This window comes from Ipomoea triloba, chromosome 5 (assembly GCF_003576645.1).
Source record: "Ipomoea triloba cultivar NCNSP0323 chromosome 5, ASM357664v1".
Lineage (NCBI taxonomy): Eukaryota > Viridiplantae > Streptophyta > Magnoliopsida > Solanales > Convolvulaceae > Ipomoea > Ipomoea triloba.
This window is the reverse complement of record NC_044920.1, coordinates 12,302,916-12,319,977: the sequence shown is the minus strand read 5'-3', so window position 1 is coordinate 12,319,977 and position 17,062 is coordinate 12,302,916. Positions and strand designations below refer to the sequence as shown.

Here is a 17,062-nt window from a genome sequence, read left to right as displayed (position 1 = left end):
ATGGAGGTTCTTGATTTGTGGTCTTGATGAAGGATCCTAGCTATGGAGGTTCTTGAGCTTAAGGATGAAGATGAAGAATTTTCTCCCTTTTCCCTTCTCTAATTTTCAGCCTAACAATAATTTTTAAGAGATTTTAACCTATAGTTAGGTTCTAGAGAAGAAAACAAAGCTTTTAACCGAACAAAAATAGAAATTTACCGAATATTTGTGGTCTTGATGAAGGATCCTAGCTATGGAGGTTCTTGAGCTTAAGGATGAAGATGAAGAATTTTCTCCCTTTTCCCTTCTCTAATTTTCAGCCAAATGGGAGATATGGAGAAGCTTGGAGATCAAGTCTCCATTTATAGCAATTCTTAATTAATTTAATACTAACATGTGGTGTAGGGAGTTGCCAAGTGTCAAATTCCTATGGTAACTCAAGAAAATATCTTTAATTGGACTGTTAAGGGTTAAAACAGATATAGTTTCGGTAGGAAATAATTTAGGTAGGGGTAAATTCAAAACCAAAATTATCCCGAACTCAATTCTAACCTTAATTTCTAAAATCGGGTAATGTTCGGTACATCGCGAAATACAGCGATGCTACGATCAAAATAAATTTTCACTGCTACGGGCTAATTTAATTAAATAGGAAATTCAATGTTAATGGTATGGTGCCTAATGACCCACTTCCTAGGAAAATCGGGACAGAACACATACTCCTAAAAATTTTTACGGTAGAAAAATTAGAGAATTATAAATGGGCCAAAAAAATTGGGCTAAAGTTAGGTTCAGAACATTACGAAATAATCACATTTGGGCTTAGGGATTTAAGTAGTAAAAAAATAAGTTGACCCAATGCCCATAACAAAATAGTTAGATTTATATAAAATAATAATAATAATCCCTTTTTGAAAATATTTATTAAAATAATAATGTTAGGAAAATACGGGGTATTACATATTGATTACCCCACATCAAAACATACTGCAATTGGAAGCTGGAGGTAAAGACATGGCATGCAGGTGAACAGATTAACAACTTAGAAATATTACATCTCAAATTGCTGCTAAGAAATATTACATATCAAATACTGAATTCATACTGCATTGGAAATTTGTAATCAAATTTAACAGCACAAAAATACATATTCTTCACAATTAACAACTAAATACCATTTTGCAGGAGTAAGTTTCAGAAAAAGGACTCATATAGTCCCATGTTTTCTATACATATATTGCTACCAATACTAAACCAAAAATATAATTGGCAGCCCTAGTTTTCATTCACAAAAGAAGTCTAACTTCTAAACCATTTACATTAGATAATATCACCATTCTAATGGTAGTCAATTCCCAAAAATAACAATGTCACCATCAAAGTCATGCATTGAGTAAAAAAAAAACCCCAAACAACCTTCATCGTACTTCTTATGCATCGTTTCCACCATGAAAGTCAAAGCTTGGTGTGTATGGATTGACCTCATACAACTGCTTCATTACATAATCCCTCCTAAATTCATTAGGTAAAGCAAAGAAGGTATCAATCTTGTGCGCATCCTTTAAAATATGCTCACCAGCTTCTATGACTTCTTGCCTTGAAAGTCCAGGAAGTTTGCTGATTTCTTCAAATATCTTCATCTTTCTATCGGTGTTCTCAGCTTCTTTCTTAAAGTATGTTGCTATGTCTTTGATTTGCTCATTAGCTTCCTTGTAAGCACCTACATATTCATGCATCTCAGCTACTAAGTCATTTAATCCATCATCACTTCTAAACCTTTTCCTGTTACTAGCTTGTTTTTTGCCTTGATTAATTTTAGTAGAAGGGCAAACAGATGACTCAGTTTGATCAACCTCTTTTTCTCTTCTTCCTTCCTCCCATTCCTCATCATTACCATCAGTAATATCAACTTCATCATGTTTTTCTTTCTCTATTTCCTCCACTGCATCAGCTGGAGTTTCTACAGCAGTTCCTGTTGCATAATCACTTCTCCAAACATGCATCAAGCTATCAAAGTGAGGAAATTTTTTGTTTCTTAAACCAGCTGCATTAGGATGACTATAAAATAAAATAAAATAAAAAAGAAAGATAAATTAGTTAACAGCAATTGTACCACATTTCTCAATGTAAGTAATGTAAGTAAGCAAATAGAAATGATTTAGAATTCACTTAACCTTAACCCAATCATCAAAGACATCTTTGCTGACAGTAACACATTTTTCAACATCATTCCAACCGAATCCACTACCTTTGTTAAGCATCTCTTGAATGGCAAGGAAATGCTTCTTCAATAGCTTATACCTAGATTCAATGTGGGGGGTTGCCTTGATATTTGTTCCCGAAAATCTTAGATGCAGCATCTTTTCCAGCCGCAACAAATATCCCGTCTTGAATCCATTTTCTCCCTTTAAAGTAGGGTCATTTGCTATTTCGACAAGGCAATCGACTAGTGCTGCATCTTCTTGTTTTATCCATTGTCTCTTAGTAGTAGAATTTCTTCTTTTAATTGCAGTATTTTTTCCTTCCATTACCATTGTAAAATAAAACCAAACAATAACAACAAATTGAATACAAAACATACTCTAGTAATATGTAGTTAGCATGAAATTCAGTTTGTAAGACTTTAAAAATACAGCAATGCATATCAAATAAAATTCAGTTTAGAATACTTCAAAAATACAACAATACATATCAAATAAAATTCAATTTGGAATACTTCAAAAATACAGCAATACATATCAAATAAAATTCAGTTTAGAATTTTTTTCAATTACAACTAAAATGATAACAAAAAGTTCTATTTCTAGAAGAAGATCAATGTTGTTCAGCCTGCCAAGTAGTAAACATCTCATGTGCAAGCTTGTCTCTCCATTCAGTCCAAGCACGACTAGTTTCACAATGTTTTATCAAGTCTTCATCATCTTCTTCAGATTGAAAAGTATTGCACTCATTTTGACCAACTTCAATCTCTATAGGATCAATAGGCATTTCAGACCTAATGAAATTGTGGAGAATGCAGCAAGCAGAAATAATCCTACATTGAGTTTTAACTGGATAAAATGACTTGTCTCTTAAGATAGCCCATCTAGCCTTTAATATGCCAAAGCACCTCTCAATGCAATTTCTTGCTTGAGAGTGTTTCATGTTGAAATATTCATTTGCTGTTGTAGGTTGATAGCCTTGCCTCCATTCATTTAAGTGGTGCCGTTAACCTCTATACGGTGCCAAAAATCCATCCCCATTTGTATATCCAGCATCACACAAGTAGTAATTTCCTAGACATATTTCAGTTTAAGAAATTTATTAATACCTAAAGTAATATTTTCATTAATTAAAATCTTACGATATTTATATTTTAAAAAATTATTACCTTGAGGAACCTTTAAACCATTCATTCTACTAATAGCATCCCTCAAAATTCTACTATCCGTCGCAGATCCTTCCCAACCTGGCAATACTTTAGATGAATTGCATGTCCAGTGTGCAAGCACCTAAGACATTTGTGGCAATTTCACCTTTTCTGGTTCGATACCTAGGTTTGTCAATTGTTTCAACATTGACTTTTATAAAGGTTCCATCTAATGCACCCAAGCAACCCTAAATCCCAATGAAATATAAACATCCGTTAATAAATGGTTTAGTTATAATTAGATAATAAATTAATTAATTTTTTTGAAAAGAGTATAGGGTACCTTAAACCACTTCCACCTTTCATCTACTGAATTATCTTGTATCGGTTCTGGTTTTCTAAGAAGCATGTTGTGTAGTCTCAAAATAGAGTTTAAAACAGCATGAAATTGTCTACTAATAGTCTCACCAGATCTAGTTGTTTGACGTTTAAGTACTCTATTCTTTATATTATGTGCAACTATATGAAGAAAAGAAATCACCATCTCATCGATGGTTGCATTCCTACTATCTTTCAAATTACCATGAGTCCTTAGCAAATCACATAATTTAGCTAATGCTCTCCCATCCATTCTACAATTATCAACACATTGCATATCACTTTCAAAGACCATTGTTTGTAAATTCAAAGATCTAATATTATGTCTAGATGTTGTTTGATCGGCATATGTCATAGTTCTCCTAAACATTTTTCTTCGAAATACTAATGTCATAGCAAGAAACATAAGCATATTAAACATGCTTTCCATAATCTTTATGCGCAAAATGAGGACAACAGCTTGCAATCTCATCTTTTGCCTTAATGGCAACCGAGCCATATCACCCTATAAGAATGAAATGTGTAACAAATTAAACTAATATTTAATTGCTCCAAATAATTTCATTAAGAAAATAAAATAATTTCTTGGCATGTAGTACGGAAGAAGCACATAAGAAATTGTAAATCCAAAGCACTGTATTTGAAGAAGCATAAAAAAATGATTTAAAAAATTACAAAGATTATGGAAGGGATAAGTAGTACATTAAATGGTGAGATAATTCCACCATTTAAAAAATTAAATGGTGAGATAATTCCAAGCCAGGTCAGAGTTTTAATGTATTAGTTTAGTGGGACTATTTTTTCTTATTAACAGATTATATTTCTATGTTGTAGTTTCATTATCATTGTGAGTTTGTTAGTGATCGAATTCCACCATACCTTCTCTGGACATTATAAAAAGCCTAGCTTTTACAACAATTTCAACCCATGCATTTTCCTTTACATCCCATTTGGCCACTTCAATAAAATAGCCCACCTTTCCATTCCATTTGGCTCAATCCTTTCATTTAAGCATTAATTCAAGCCCAGCAGCCTTGCACTATTATTTTCCAACTTCAGCATAAGCATACAACCCAATTCAGTCAATCACCATATTCTAATCCCATACGTATGATTATAATTCCAGCAGCTCAATTAAATCACCATTCCAGTATCATGCACTATACCCAAAATCCATTCTTTTTCATTCTAGTAGCTACAAAGCCTTTTAATTCATCACCATATCACCTTGTGCGCCATTCATTCACCCAATTCCCCCACACGACATTCTGGACCCAACTTCATCAATTTTGCCATTTCAAATTTCCTTTCACCCAATTTATTATGTCATTCCAGTATGCAAATGTATGAATCACTTCTGTTATTCCCATACCGCAATCCAAAATGGAATATCCATTTAATGCCTCTAAATTCCATTCCATTTCATTCCAAATCACCTGCTGCAAATTCAAACTCCTTCAATGCATCTTAATTCCTATACTCATTCTAACAAACCTATAGCTCCAGTAAACATCATAGGATTCCAACACAGCATCATTCCCATAATTGCAGCAGCAAAACTGCCCAGATCATTAATCTCCCACTCCATGATCTACAAACTCAATATTCAGCCCAGAAACACCATCCTCAGATTTAATCCATCATCCTTCTTCATCTCCATTTCAGAAATATAAACTCAGAAGCAATCAAACTCAGCAGCATCACATTCAAATGCATATTTCCAGAAACTAAACAGCAACAACCTCAACTAAATGCTATTCATTCAATAGCAATCCCACTACTTCCTCCATTTATTCAGCACAAAAATCAATCAAACAATCCAACAAATTCAATTCTATCATTATCAGTACCTCTGCATTGAATTCACAACAACTCCAAATAATGCAGACATTTATAGCAGCATTATTCAAAACATCCAACTCAAACAAACAGATTACCATCATTAGCATAAACCATGATTTTTCGGGGAAAATGAGGTGGGTACTAAGGAACCGGAAATTTGGGGCATAACAACATAAGGACATTGCAAGAAGGGTGAGACAATTTTAAGCTTCATGTTTGCTTATACAAATTACAACCACAAAACAGAATACAAAAACAAGCAAAAAGTAGAAGTTGATGGTTTATATGCAGAAAAATGGCAAGTAGATTGAATTTGAAAGGGACATAGAAAGAGAAAGAGATAGAAAGCCCTCTAAAAAGGGGCTATATGTTTTCGTATCAATTGAATCCTAAAAAAAATATAAACCACTAAAAAAATACAGAAGAAGATGAAGATTATAAACCGAGAGATGTGAGTATTACTTGTGTGATTGAGAAGATAAGAACCCTAAATTGAGACTTGGAGAAGATGAAAATTGCAGGTTGTTTACATTTCTGCAAGGGAATCTGAAATTGAAAATTGATTCATTGATAGATTTGAAAATGAAAATGAAAGGGGATTACCTCTTGGTTCGTTATCTTCAAATCGGCAATGGAGACCGGTGGAGACTGGAGAAATGCGGAGAAATAGTGGAGAGCCGAGAGTGTAGTGCGATGATGTGAAGGGCAAATGGTGTAAAATGGCGAAGGAATATAAGATTACCTAAGATTAAGAAGGGAATCACATTCCCTCAGAAAAGGGAAAGAATCTGATGTGGAGGCAATGTATAATTCCTAAGGAATGTTAAATAACTTAAACCAAACAATGGAATGTTATATAACTAACCTAATATAACCCTAGTTATATAACCTCAACCAAACGCCCCCTAAGGGTTTTTATGTGAAAGGTTCGAAGAGAGAATGTACTGAATTGTTGGGTTTGACAACATCACAAGTAAAATGTTAGACAATTTGTACTTTATTTGTTGTTAAATGTTTAAATAATATTCTTGCAGACATACTGATAAACGAATATATGGTTTTTACTTAGGTGCTTTACGAATTTTTATTTCAGTTGTGTATGAATTCGTAGGTAATAGGATAACAAGTATTTTGGGAAATGTTGACAACCATAGACACTACAAAACATGATAGTTGTAATTGTATAGAACACAATTGTAAAGATTTTTTGTATGTTTTTATGTAGGTTTTGTATATAGGAATTAAATGTATTTTTTTTAAAATGTTAATAAATAAATTAGCTTATCCAATTATTCCAAGCTATACAGTTTTCATCCGATTACCATATTATTTGTAAACACGTTAAAAAATTAACTAAATTTATTACATAGATAAAATCCTAAGGATAAATAAAGTATAACCTAAAGAGCCAAAGTTTGACATGTTTATGTAGAATTATAACTCTTAACACATTATACAGCCCAACTGTTAGGCAATCTATACACTTAAAAGAAAGCAGAGCTAATCTATACATACCTGCTTTAGAAATATCTTATAATCCATGAAGTACTAAGGTCTTGGATATTTTACTCCAGTAATTCTGAAATAGAGCACTAAAAAGCTATAATTATGGACAATTTACTTCATTAGTGATGTAAAATAAGTATAAAAATTTACAATAACAATATATAATATACTACCAATGTCGTCTACAAAATTTTTTTCAATAATGTGTAATTCAAAACAATTATATTATGTTTTCTTTTTTATACAAAGATGACAAAATTACTATATATCTACATAGAAAATATATCGTACAAATAATTTCTATAACTGAGTTGCTAAACAACGAGATAATTTGTCCAATTAATATAAATCATAAACATTGATATATAAAATGTCTAAAGTTTCAGCACCGGATGCATATATATACACATTAGCTATTAATTGGGCAAATATTTGCTCAAATTCAAGAAATGATAACATTAGAAAACATAATCGATCAAACTCAATTCTTCAATTGCACTATATAATATTCGATGTTATAAGTTACATAATTGTATAACAATTTAAATATTTTAAATATATTATAGCAAATCCATCCCGTGTAACGCACAGACGAAAATACTAGTAAAATAAGAGCATCACTACTAGTGGTTATTTGGAGGTTCTTGGAATAGTGTAAAAACAATGCAATGGTTTTTAATTGATGTGGTAGTGGGGTTTTTTGAAAAATTTTATCCCTGCAAAACTTAGTTTTTGTCAGTAAAAAAAATAAAAAATTAACAGAGGCAGTCATATGCACGATGCAATGACCATCGGTTCTCCAATCAATGTCCGCCTCGCCCGTCACTTCTGCCACCACCGGAATTAGCTGGTCACGACTGTCGTCGCTGAAAGGCGTCTTGCCGTTCGCCGTCAATCGTTGCCGCTGCACCCGTGGGCGCCATGGATGCCAAATAAATGAAGCCGTCGATATTGGTGAGTTGTTGATCGTGCTAGAGAAAAAAGGGGGAAGAGGAACACCGTTGTCGCCGCCGTGTTGGGTCCCCGCACGTCCGCTTGCTGCCAGCGTTCGCCATCACCGCCGCTCTTAATCTTTCTTTGTTTTTATTTTTATTTTTTTGTTTAATTCTTGCGCAGTTGCGTGACACAGGCACACAACCATCTTTTAAAAAAAAACATTTAGTTTGTTTGTTTTTTATTGTTTTATTTTTTATTTTTTATATTTTAGAATTTTCACAAATTTCAATTATTTAACATATATTTTTAAATGATTTATTTACAATTAAAATTAAAATGATTAAAATAAATAGAGCAACAACACAAATTAATTTAAATATTTATAATTATCATTTTAATTAAATGTAGGTATGTTTATTTTAATTAATTTTATAATTATAAATTTATCATTCAAATAATTAAAATATATAATAGAAAATGGTGGGTCCACAAGAAACTTAGAAAAAACTTCAAACTAATGTGGGAAATGATTTTTGTGATTGGGTGAGATGGTAGATGATGATGTGGATGTTGGGGCCCATAAAAAATTGGGAAAAAATCCCAGCTGATAAAGATGCTCTAATAGTGAGATTTTTTTTGTAAGTGTGATTAGGAAAGAGAAAATGGGATGGGAGATGATGGGATATAAGGCTGGCCGGATGGACGGCTCGGTTAGGGCAGACTAGATGGAGGTTGGTGATGAGTAGGATAAGGTAAAAGGAAGATAACAAGGTTCAGGCCCTCGGTTAGGTGGAGGAATCTAAGCCAATAAGCATCAATGCCCTGAACATTCAAGGCTATACCTTCATCAACTTTCTGTATCGTATCGTCCTGACTTCCTCTACCCATCTGCATAGCACAAGCACCATTCTCTCCTAGTTCGCCTCCCAGCCTTCCTTCCCGGGTTTCCTGACCGAAAGTTAGGACTGTGAGGTCAAAGCCTTCGGTCAGGGGACCGTATAGGTTGAGAGTCAGACCGAGCGATTGAGGCTTCCGGTCGCCAAAGGACTGTTGGAAGATAATTCGCAAGGTCAAGAGCCTGAGAAGCCCAGCGGACACCCATGTTTAAGCATCCACAATTACGTGCATTAAATGCACTTTATGAGCTTTTATTAGCAGTATTAACTCGAGAATTCAATATGTAACGGCTCAAAGGCCTAGTATAAGTAGTTGTACGAATCATTTGAAAGGGACACTTGATTTTGAGCGAGACTAATACAAACGACCCGTTTGGTTCGCTGGAAAATATTGAAAGGAAATGGAATTCAAATTCCATGGAAAACAAATTACCAGGAAAACAAATTCCGTTGTTTGGTTGGTGGAAAAGAAATTACTGAGAATATGAATTCCAGTGTTTGGTTGGGTTTGGAATGGTAAGGAATAATGTGTATAAAAACTTATATGCCCCTACTACTACTACTACTATTATTATTATTATTATTATTATTATTATTATTATTAATGTTAAGCACCTAAGCCTGCCAATCTGCGATCATGGCCCATTAGCCATTTCTAACCCAGCAGCCCAAATCCATAGATATAACCCTACCCACTGCTGCAAACTTGCAAAAAATCAAAGAAATTAAAGAAGAGGCTGGTGAGTGACGAGTAGAGAGGAGAAAAAAATGGGAGAATCGAAGAGATGGTGGTCACTGGTCAGAGGAGTGTAATAAAAATATGTGGGTTTTGAGATGAAGATGAACACGTTGTTGTGAAAAGTCTCAAATATGAAATTTTTTTAGGTTTTTACTTGTTTCTTGTTGAGTAGTGTTTGAGCTGTGATGTTGTGATGTTGAATATTGATAGGGGAGGAAGAAAATGGTGAGAAGAACGAAGAAAGAATAGAGGAGAGATTGCAAGAATAAAGAAGAAAATTACGAGAAGAAGGAGAGAAGAATAATGAAGAAAAGGAAGCAGGGAGGAAGAAGGGTATAATCGTCTTGCCAAGTCAACTTTTGTTCCCAATAGCCTTGGAAAATAAAATACCAGGGTCTACCACAGAATTTGTTTTCCACAAAGATGAGGAATTGAACTTCCAAGGAAAATAAGTTCCAATCAACCAAACATGGGAAAAGATCAATTTCTTTGATTTTGAGGAATCCACTTCCCATGGAAAACCACTTCCTGCCAACCAAACATGCCAAAAGAGTTCTAAGAGATAGAACCTAGCGTTTTTGCTATTTATTTCTTAATTTTCCGGTTGTGTTGGCTCGCCGGCCGATCACCTGAAGGTCGAAAAACCATCACTGGCGCCATCTATGGGACCGTTACAAAAAGTTATGTGCCTCCTGAATAACGAGTATGAGTAAAGCGGAGAGCCTCGGAGGGCGACCTCGCTCAAACGATTTACGGGAACAACTTGGCCGCCAAAATGGCCAGGATCTGCGAGAGCAGCTGGGTCGACCCGCTAGTCAACATCTGCGAGAACAAGTGTTGGGTCGGTCCAACGGGCCCGACCTAAGAGAACAAGTCCTGGGCCGTTCTAATGGGCAGGACCTGAGGGAACAATTAGGACAACCGAACGGTCAAGATTTGAGGGAGCAATTGAGCCGGTAGAGTTCCCGACGCTCGGGAGAATTGTGGCAAGACAATGGAGCAGCTGATAAAGCCAATGACCGGCCACCGCCGGCTGAGTTAGAACAAATCGTCGTTCAAGTAATCAATGAAGTAGAGAGACGGCGACTCGAACACAATGAAGTAAATGGCCGGGATGAGACGGTTCGTCCCGTAACCGAGAGGACCGAGAGTCTCCGAGCTTCTAAGCAAGAAGGACACCGGAGAAATGATCGCCCTATGGCCCTTCGTCGAGAAGACGACAGACGTCGAGAGGCAGCTCGGTCCGTCATGGACCGTTTAAGTGATCCGCATGGGAATCCTTTGCGAAACGCCCAACGTAACAACCTAGAACGACCGGGTGGTAACCGACAAGTGCGGCGAGTCGCGGCTACTTGGCGGCGGATGCAACCGGCTGTATCTGAGAGCAGCGCAGAATCCCCTATTGAGCCTAAGTACCGAAAGAGTCAAATGGAGGGATTCGAACAAAGGTTGCAGAACCTCCAAGACCAATTTGAGGGAAAGGTTAGACCTTATGTCGAGAATTTATTGACTACCTCACCCTTTACTACAAAAATTATGGAATATCGGGCCCCTACGGATATAAAAATCCCCGAACATGCCTCTTTTGACGGGACGGGCGATCCGAGAGAACACCTGGCCAGCTACTAGGCGAAGATGCAGGTTTTGGGGGTGGAAGAGCCGCTCATGTGCAAAGCCTTTCTCCCGACCCTCAAGGGGTTGGCTCAAAAATGGTTCTTAGCCCTCTTAAGTCGTTCCATCCGATGTTTCAACGATCTAGCGGACCGCTTTCTCACCCATTACGCGGTGAACATCAAGCCACAGCGCAACCTCCATCTAAGTAGAGTACATCAAGATGAGGGAGAAGCTCTGAAGACATACCTGGCCCGTTGGCAAAAGGAGGTACAGACCATTGAGGGACTGGATGAGCAAGTGGTCATTACCTTCTTCATGGAATCACTTCGTGCCGGGAAATTGTTCATTGATCTTCACAATGACCGCCCAAAAACATATGTGGAAGCCATTCAGAGGGCCAGTCGACAGGTAGACACTGAAGAGGCGGTAAGGCAAAAGCGGCAACGAGAAGCTGCTGGGTCGAGTTCTACAAAACCTCAACCTGAGTCTAGAAGTCGAACTGAACCTGAACGTACCAGTCGTACCAAGACACGACGGGGTCCTGCGAGGGTGGGCGTGCCTCCTCATCGCCCTACCGTGGCCCAGCCTGTCCATGAGGTAAAGGATTCCTTACCTCCCCCTCCACCTCTGAAACCCGGAGATCAACCTGAGGTTTTGCCCCCAGGGGGAGTCTCCTCTAAGTACTGCCGATATCATCGATCAACCACACACACTACGAACGAATGCTCTTACCTAAAAAAAGGAGATAGAGGCGTTAGTACAGAAGGGTGCCCCGCCTCCGCCCAACCAATGGAGGCGGTACCCACGGTCTGAGAAGCCGAAATCACGATCCGATCGAGGAAAACAACCCGCCTCTGAGGAAGAGGAGACTAACTGGAAGCATAAGCCCGTTATTAATAGACTAACTGGAAGTATAAGCCCGTTATTAATATGATTGTGGGTGGATCGGAAGGCAGAGATTCGTCAAGTTCACGAAAGGCCTGGGCCCGACAATTATACGTGGGGACCATCTACGGACGGGACGATAGCTTAAAAAAGGTATGCTGAGAACCCATCTTATTTACGGATGAGGACCTACCTAGAAGCCAACATCCTCATCGGGATGCATTGGTTATCGCTATGGACGTCCATGGCACGGTAGTCCGGAAAGTCTTAGTGGACATCGGGAGTAGTGTGAATGTCTTATATCTGGAAGTATTTGAAAGGTTGGGGATATAGCGTAATAAGCTGATACATGTAAAGACACCCTTGGCCGGTTTCACTGGGGACTCGGTCGAGTCGGAAGGGTCCATTCGCCTACCAGTCGAGATTGGTACATATCTGAACCTCCGAAGCATAGAAATGGAGTTTGTGGTGGTAGACCTATCCTATTCTCACAACATGATCCTGGGCCGACCTGGTCTGGAGGATCTGGGAGCTCTTATTTCCCTTGAGCACCTCTGCTTGAAGTTCTGAACCCCAAACGGGATAGGGGTCGCCCGTTGTGATCAAAAGGCGGCACGGGATTGTTACCTGCAATCCTGCCGGCAAATCAATAAGAAAGACATGAGGGTTCACGCCATTACGAGCCAAACAGAATAGCTCAAATCCCTCGACCGACTAGAGCCGGCAGTCGAGTTGGAAGAAGTAGAGATTGATCCTTTGCACCCTGAAAGACGGGTAAAGATTGGAGTCGGCTTGATTGAGAAAGTCAAACAGGAGATAATCCAGGAGTTGCGAAAATATCAAAAGGTGAACCTGGGGACCCGAAGATATGCTAGGAGTCGATCGATTAGTCATTTGCCACCGACTGGCTGTCAATCCTGATCACAGGCCGATAATCCAGAAGAAAAGATATCTCTCGGCCGATCGGAGGGAATTTGTTAAGAAGGAAGTGGAAACTTTGATGGCTGCACGACACATTCGCGAAGTGAAATACCCTGATTGGCTCGCCAACGTAGTACTTGTGCTGAAACCTCCTGCCTGGCGAATGTGTGTCGATTATACGGATCTCAATCAGGCTTGTCCAAAGGATCCTTTCCCATTGCCAAGGATCGATCAACTGGTCGATGAAACAGTCGGTTGTGACCTATTAAGCTTTATGGACGCCTTCCGAGGCTATCATCAGATCTTCATGCATCCTGCCGATGAAGAGAAGACTGCTTTCATCACCCTGGATGGGGTATACTGCTATCGGGTAATGCCCTTTGGTCTCAAGAATGCGGGAGCCACCTACACTCGCGTGGTAGGGCGATTGTTCAAAGATCTATTAGGAAAATCTATGGCGGCCTACGTGGATGACATGCTCGTGAAGAGCAAAAATGAGGGAACTCATGCGGAAGATCTGGCGGCGACTTTCACCATAATGGAAAGGAACAATTTACGATTGAATCCAAAAAAGTGCGCCTTTTGCCGTGAGGGGCAGAAAATTCTTGAGATACATGGTCACCCCAAAAGGAATCGAGCCTAACCCTGAAAAGGTGAAGGCTATACTTGACATGTAGCCCCCTGGGACTTTGAATGAGTTGCAGAGACTAACAGGGCAGCTTGCCGCTTTGAATAGATTCTTATCCAAGTCTGCTGATCAGGCATTACCCTTCTTTGAGGCAATGAAGAAGAGAGAGGGGTTCCGTTGGACGGAGGAATGCCAAAGGTCTTTTGAGGAGCTAAAAGATTACTTACAAACTTCGCCGTTACTATCAACTCCGAAGGAAGGAGAAACCTTATTCCTCTACCTAGCCGCTTCTCAGAAAGCAGTTAGCTCTGTACTAATTCGAGAGGAAGAGCAGGTACAACACCCGATCTACTATGTCAGCAGGGCACTGAAGGCCTCTGAAATTCGCTATACCCCCTTGGAAAAGGTGGTGTATGCTCTGGTGATCACGGCACGGAAGTTGGTACTGTACTTCCAGGCCCATCCTATTCGGGTTTTAACTGATCAACCCCTAGCAGGTGTATTACGGAACCTAAATTCCTCAGGAAGATTGGTCAAATGGGCCGTAGAACTCACACAGTATGGGATCAAATATCTCCTGCGCGCATCTATCAAAGGTCAGGCTTTAGCTGATTTTATAGTAGAGTGTACCGCACAGAGTCCAAAACAAAGTACCAAGGCCCCTGAAGAAAGGGATTGGTGGGAAATGCATGCCGATGGAGCCGCCAGCCAACACCACTATGGCGGAGGAATCATGTTGACAACCCCCGAGGGTTTTCGCTTGTATTACTCGTTGAAGTATGAATTCAAAGTTTCCTACAACGAGGCTGAGTACGAGGCAGTGTTAGGCGAGTTACGGTTGGCTAAGGCCCTTCAAATCCAGAAGATTCGAATTAAGACTGACTCCCGGCTAGTCGTTGGACAGGTTACAGGAACTTGTGAGGCGAAGAATGAAAGACTCAGTCGATACAAGAAGGTTACTGAGGGACTCCTAGGGGAGTTTAGTGCTTACGAATTAGAGCATGTGCCTCGAGTCGAGAACACAGAAGCGGATATCTTGTCGAAAATAGCCTTAGGAGGAATACCGGATCACCTCTTAAGAATCTGTCAGACTGAGCGAATCCTTCTACCCAGCGTAGAACCCAAACCCGTCCAGGAGATTATCTGTGTCACCGAGGAAATAAGTCCAGAAGAACATCCTGACATATTATAGATGGAGGAAATTCGAAGGTATAAGGAAAAGGGGGACCTCCCTGACGACCAGTTGAAGCAGCTAAGATTCAAAGACGATCCCCGGCCTACGTACTGATGGATGGACACATGTACAAAAAGTCGTTCGGAGGACCACTATTGAGATGTCTATTTCCCGCCGAGGCCAATCAAGTCATGGAAGAAGCGCATCGAGGAATTTGCGCAGCCCACCAAGGGGCTCATACCTTGGCTCGCAAGTTAGTTCTACAGGGATACTATTGGCCTACTATGGTCAAAGATTGTATCGATCGAGTCGCTAAGTGCGCGGTATGCCAATCTTTCGCCCGAAAAGACACTCGGCCAGCCTCTTTTTACACTCCGATCACGGTGGCTATTCCCTTTGCTAAATGGGGAATTGACATCGTAGGACCGTTACTCAGGCACCTGGGCGACTTTGATTCTGCATAGTGGCTGTAGATTATTTTACTAAGTGGGTAGAGGCCGAGCCTTTGGCGACTATCACTGAGTTTCAATGCCAAAAATTCCTCTGGAAAAAGGTTATTTGTCGATTCGGGCTCCCGAAACATTTGATCAGTGATAACGGGCGACAGTTTGATTGTCAACCTTTCTCGGATTTTTGCCAACAATATGTGATACGTCATACCAAGGTTTCCGTGGCTTACCCTCAAGCCAATGGGCAGGTCGAAAATGTCAACCGAACCATCATGGATGGAATCCGAAGGAAGTTGAGTGACTTAGGAGGAGTCTGGGTCGATGAGCTAGACCGAGTCTTGTGGGCTTATCGAACAACTCCTCGACGAGCGACTGGGGAAACCCCGTTCTCTTTGACATACTGGTTTGAAGCTAAGGTACCTGCTGAGATCACTACCCCAACCCTCCGAGTGCTTCAGTATGACGATGATAGAAATGAGGAAAGTTTGCAAATAGAGAAGAACTTCCTTGAGGAAAGGAGGGATGCGGCGTATGGGCGAATGGCTGAGTACCAACAGTCGGTAAAACGTTATTACGATAAGAGAGTGAAAGAGAAGCAATTTCAGGAAGGGGATTTGGTTCTAAGAGACAGGAAGGCCAGCCAGCCTAATCAAGGAGGAAAGTTCGCAATCAAGTGGGAATGCCCTAACCGGATTCGCGAGGTAATTCGTCCGGGAACTTATCGTTTAGAGACTATGGAAGGACGAATGGTAGAGCGAAATTGGAACGCCGTTCACTTGAAAAAGTTTTTTCAGTAAAAGAGGTTATGCTTTAGAAGATTGTAATGAAAGTTTTTGAGTTTAATGAAGTGTTTTTCCGCAAAAATTTTGCAATTTTTCTTTGTCAACTAAGCTTGGCAGTCTACCTGCCTTTGAGATGGATTGAGAAAACATAAGTCCTAAATGATCTTCAGATCACCTTTGAGTTTGGCAGTCTACCTGCCTTTGAGTTGGGTTGAGATAACCTAAGTTCTAATGATCTTTTGATCACCTTTAAGTTTGGCAGTCTGCCTGCCTTTGAGTTGGGTTGAGATAACCTAAGTTCTAATGATCTTCGGATCACCTTTTAGTTTGGCAGTCTGCCTGCCTTTGAGTTGGGTTGAGATAACCTAAGTTCTAATGATCTTCGGATCACCTTTGAGTTTGGCAGTCTACCTGCCTTTGAGTTGGGTTGAGATAACCTAAGTTCTAATGATCTTCGGATCACCTTTGAGTTTGGCAGTCTGCCTGCCTTTGAGTTGGGTTGAGATAACCTAAGTTCTAATGATCTTCGGATCACCTTTGAGTTTGGCAGTCTGCCTGCCTTTGAGTTGGGTTGAGATAACCTAAGTTCTAATGATCTTCGGATCACCTTTTAGTTTGGCAGTCTGCCTGCCTTTGAGTTGGGTTGAGATAACCTAAGTTCTAATGATCTTCGGATCACCTTTTAGTTTGGCAGTCTGCCTGCCTTTGAGTTGGGTTGAGATAACCTAAGTTCTAATGATCTTTGGATCACCTTTGAGTTTGGCAGTCTGCCTGCCTTTGAGTTGGGTTGAGATAACCTAAGTCCTAATGATCTTTGGATCACCTCTGAGTTTGGCAGTTTGCCTGCCTTTGAGTTGGGTTGAGAAAACCTGTTTAGAGAATCCTCGACTAAGGGACTCAGTATGGGTTTGAAAATTGTGAGAAATATCAAACGATTGAGGGACTCAGGCGTATCTGAGTCATATTGAGAATTGAAAGAACGGG

The 17,062-nt window shown here is 39.5% G+C and overlaps 3 protein-coding genes across 3 annotated transcripts; 1 reads left to right on the top strand and 2 right to left on the bottom strand.

Annotated features, from left to right (window-relative positions):
• Positions 1-1,409: 1,409 nt before the first annotated feature.
• LOC116020246 lies at positions 1,410-2,513 on the bottom strand. Its single transcript, XM_031260730.1, has 2 exons — positions 2,149-2,513; positions 1,410-2,037 (listed from the first exon to the last, which is right to left on the bottom strand). The coding sequence occupies exons 1-2, from the start codon at positions 2,511-2,513 to the stop codon at positions 1,410-1,412; spliced, it is 993 nt and encodes a 330-aa protein (XP_031116590.1).
• Positions 2,514-2,793: 280 nt separating this feature from the next.
• LOC116020245 lies at positions 2,794-5,294 on the bottom strand. The gene is made up of 8 exons (XM_031260729.1): positions 5,201-5,294; positions 4,586-4,590; positions 4,111-4,211; positions 3,672-3,960; positions 3,495-3,576; positions 3,350-3,427; positions 3,200-3,254; positions 2,794-2,974 (listed from the first exon to the last, which is right to left on the bottom strand). The coding sequence occupies exons 1-8, from the start codon at positions 5,292-5,294 to the stop codon at positions 2,794-2,796; spliced, it is 885 nt and encodes a 294-aa protein (XP_031116589.1).
• Positions 5,295-11,260: 5,966 nt separating this feature from the next.
• LOC116020244 lies at positions 11,261-12,052 on the top strand. The gene has a single exon (XM_031260728.1). The coding sequence runs from the start codon at positions 11,261-11,263 to the stop codon at positions 12,050-12,052; it is 792 nt and encodes a 263-aa protein (XP_031116588.1).
• The last annotated feature ends 5,010 nt before the right edge of the window (positions 12,053-17,062 follow it).

Excerpts from the sequence above, each read along its gene's own strand:
- LOC116020246 (XM_031260730.1), bottom strand. The coding sequence starts at position 2,513 with ATGGTAATGGAAGGAAAAAATACTGCAATTAAAAGAAGAAATTCTACT. Across the intron at positions 2,038-2,148 it reads GATGATTGGGTTAAGGTTAA|TCATCCTAATGCAGCTGGTT; the intron begins GTGAATTCTAAA and ends TTTATTTTATAG.
- LOC116020245 (XM_031260729.1), bottom strand. The coding sequence starts at position 5,294 with ATGGAGTGGGAGATTAATGATCTGGGCAGTTTTGCTGCTGCAATTATG. Across the intron at positions 3,577-3,671 it reads AAAGGTGGAAGTGGTTTAAG|GGTTGCTTGGGTGCATTAGA; the intron begins GTACCCTATACT and ends ATTGGGATTTAG. Across the intron at positions 3,255-3,349 it reads TGGTTTAAAGGTTCCTCAAG|GAAATTACTACTTGTGTGAT; the intron begins GTAATAATTTTT and ends AAATATGTCTAG.
- LOC116020244 (XM_031260728.1), top strand. The coding sequence starts at position 11,261 with ATGCAGGTTTTGGGGGTGGAAGAGCCGCTCATGTGCAAAGCCTTTCTC.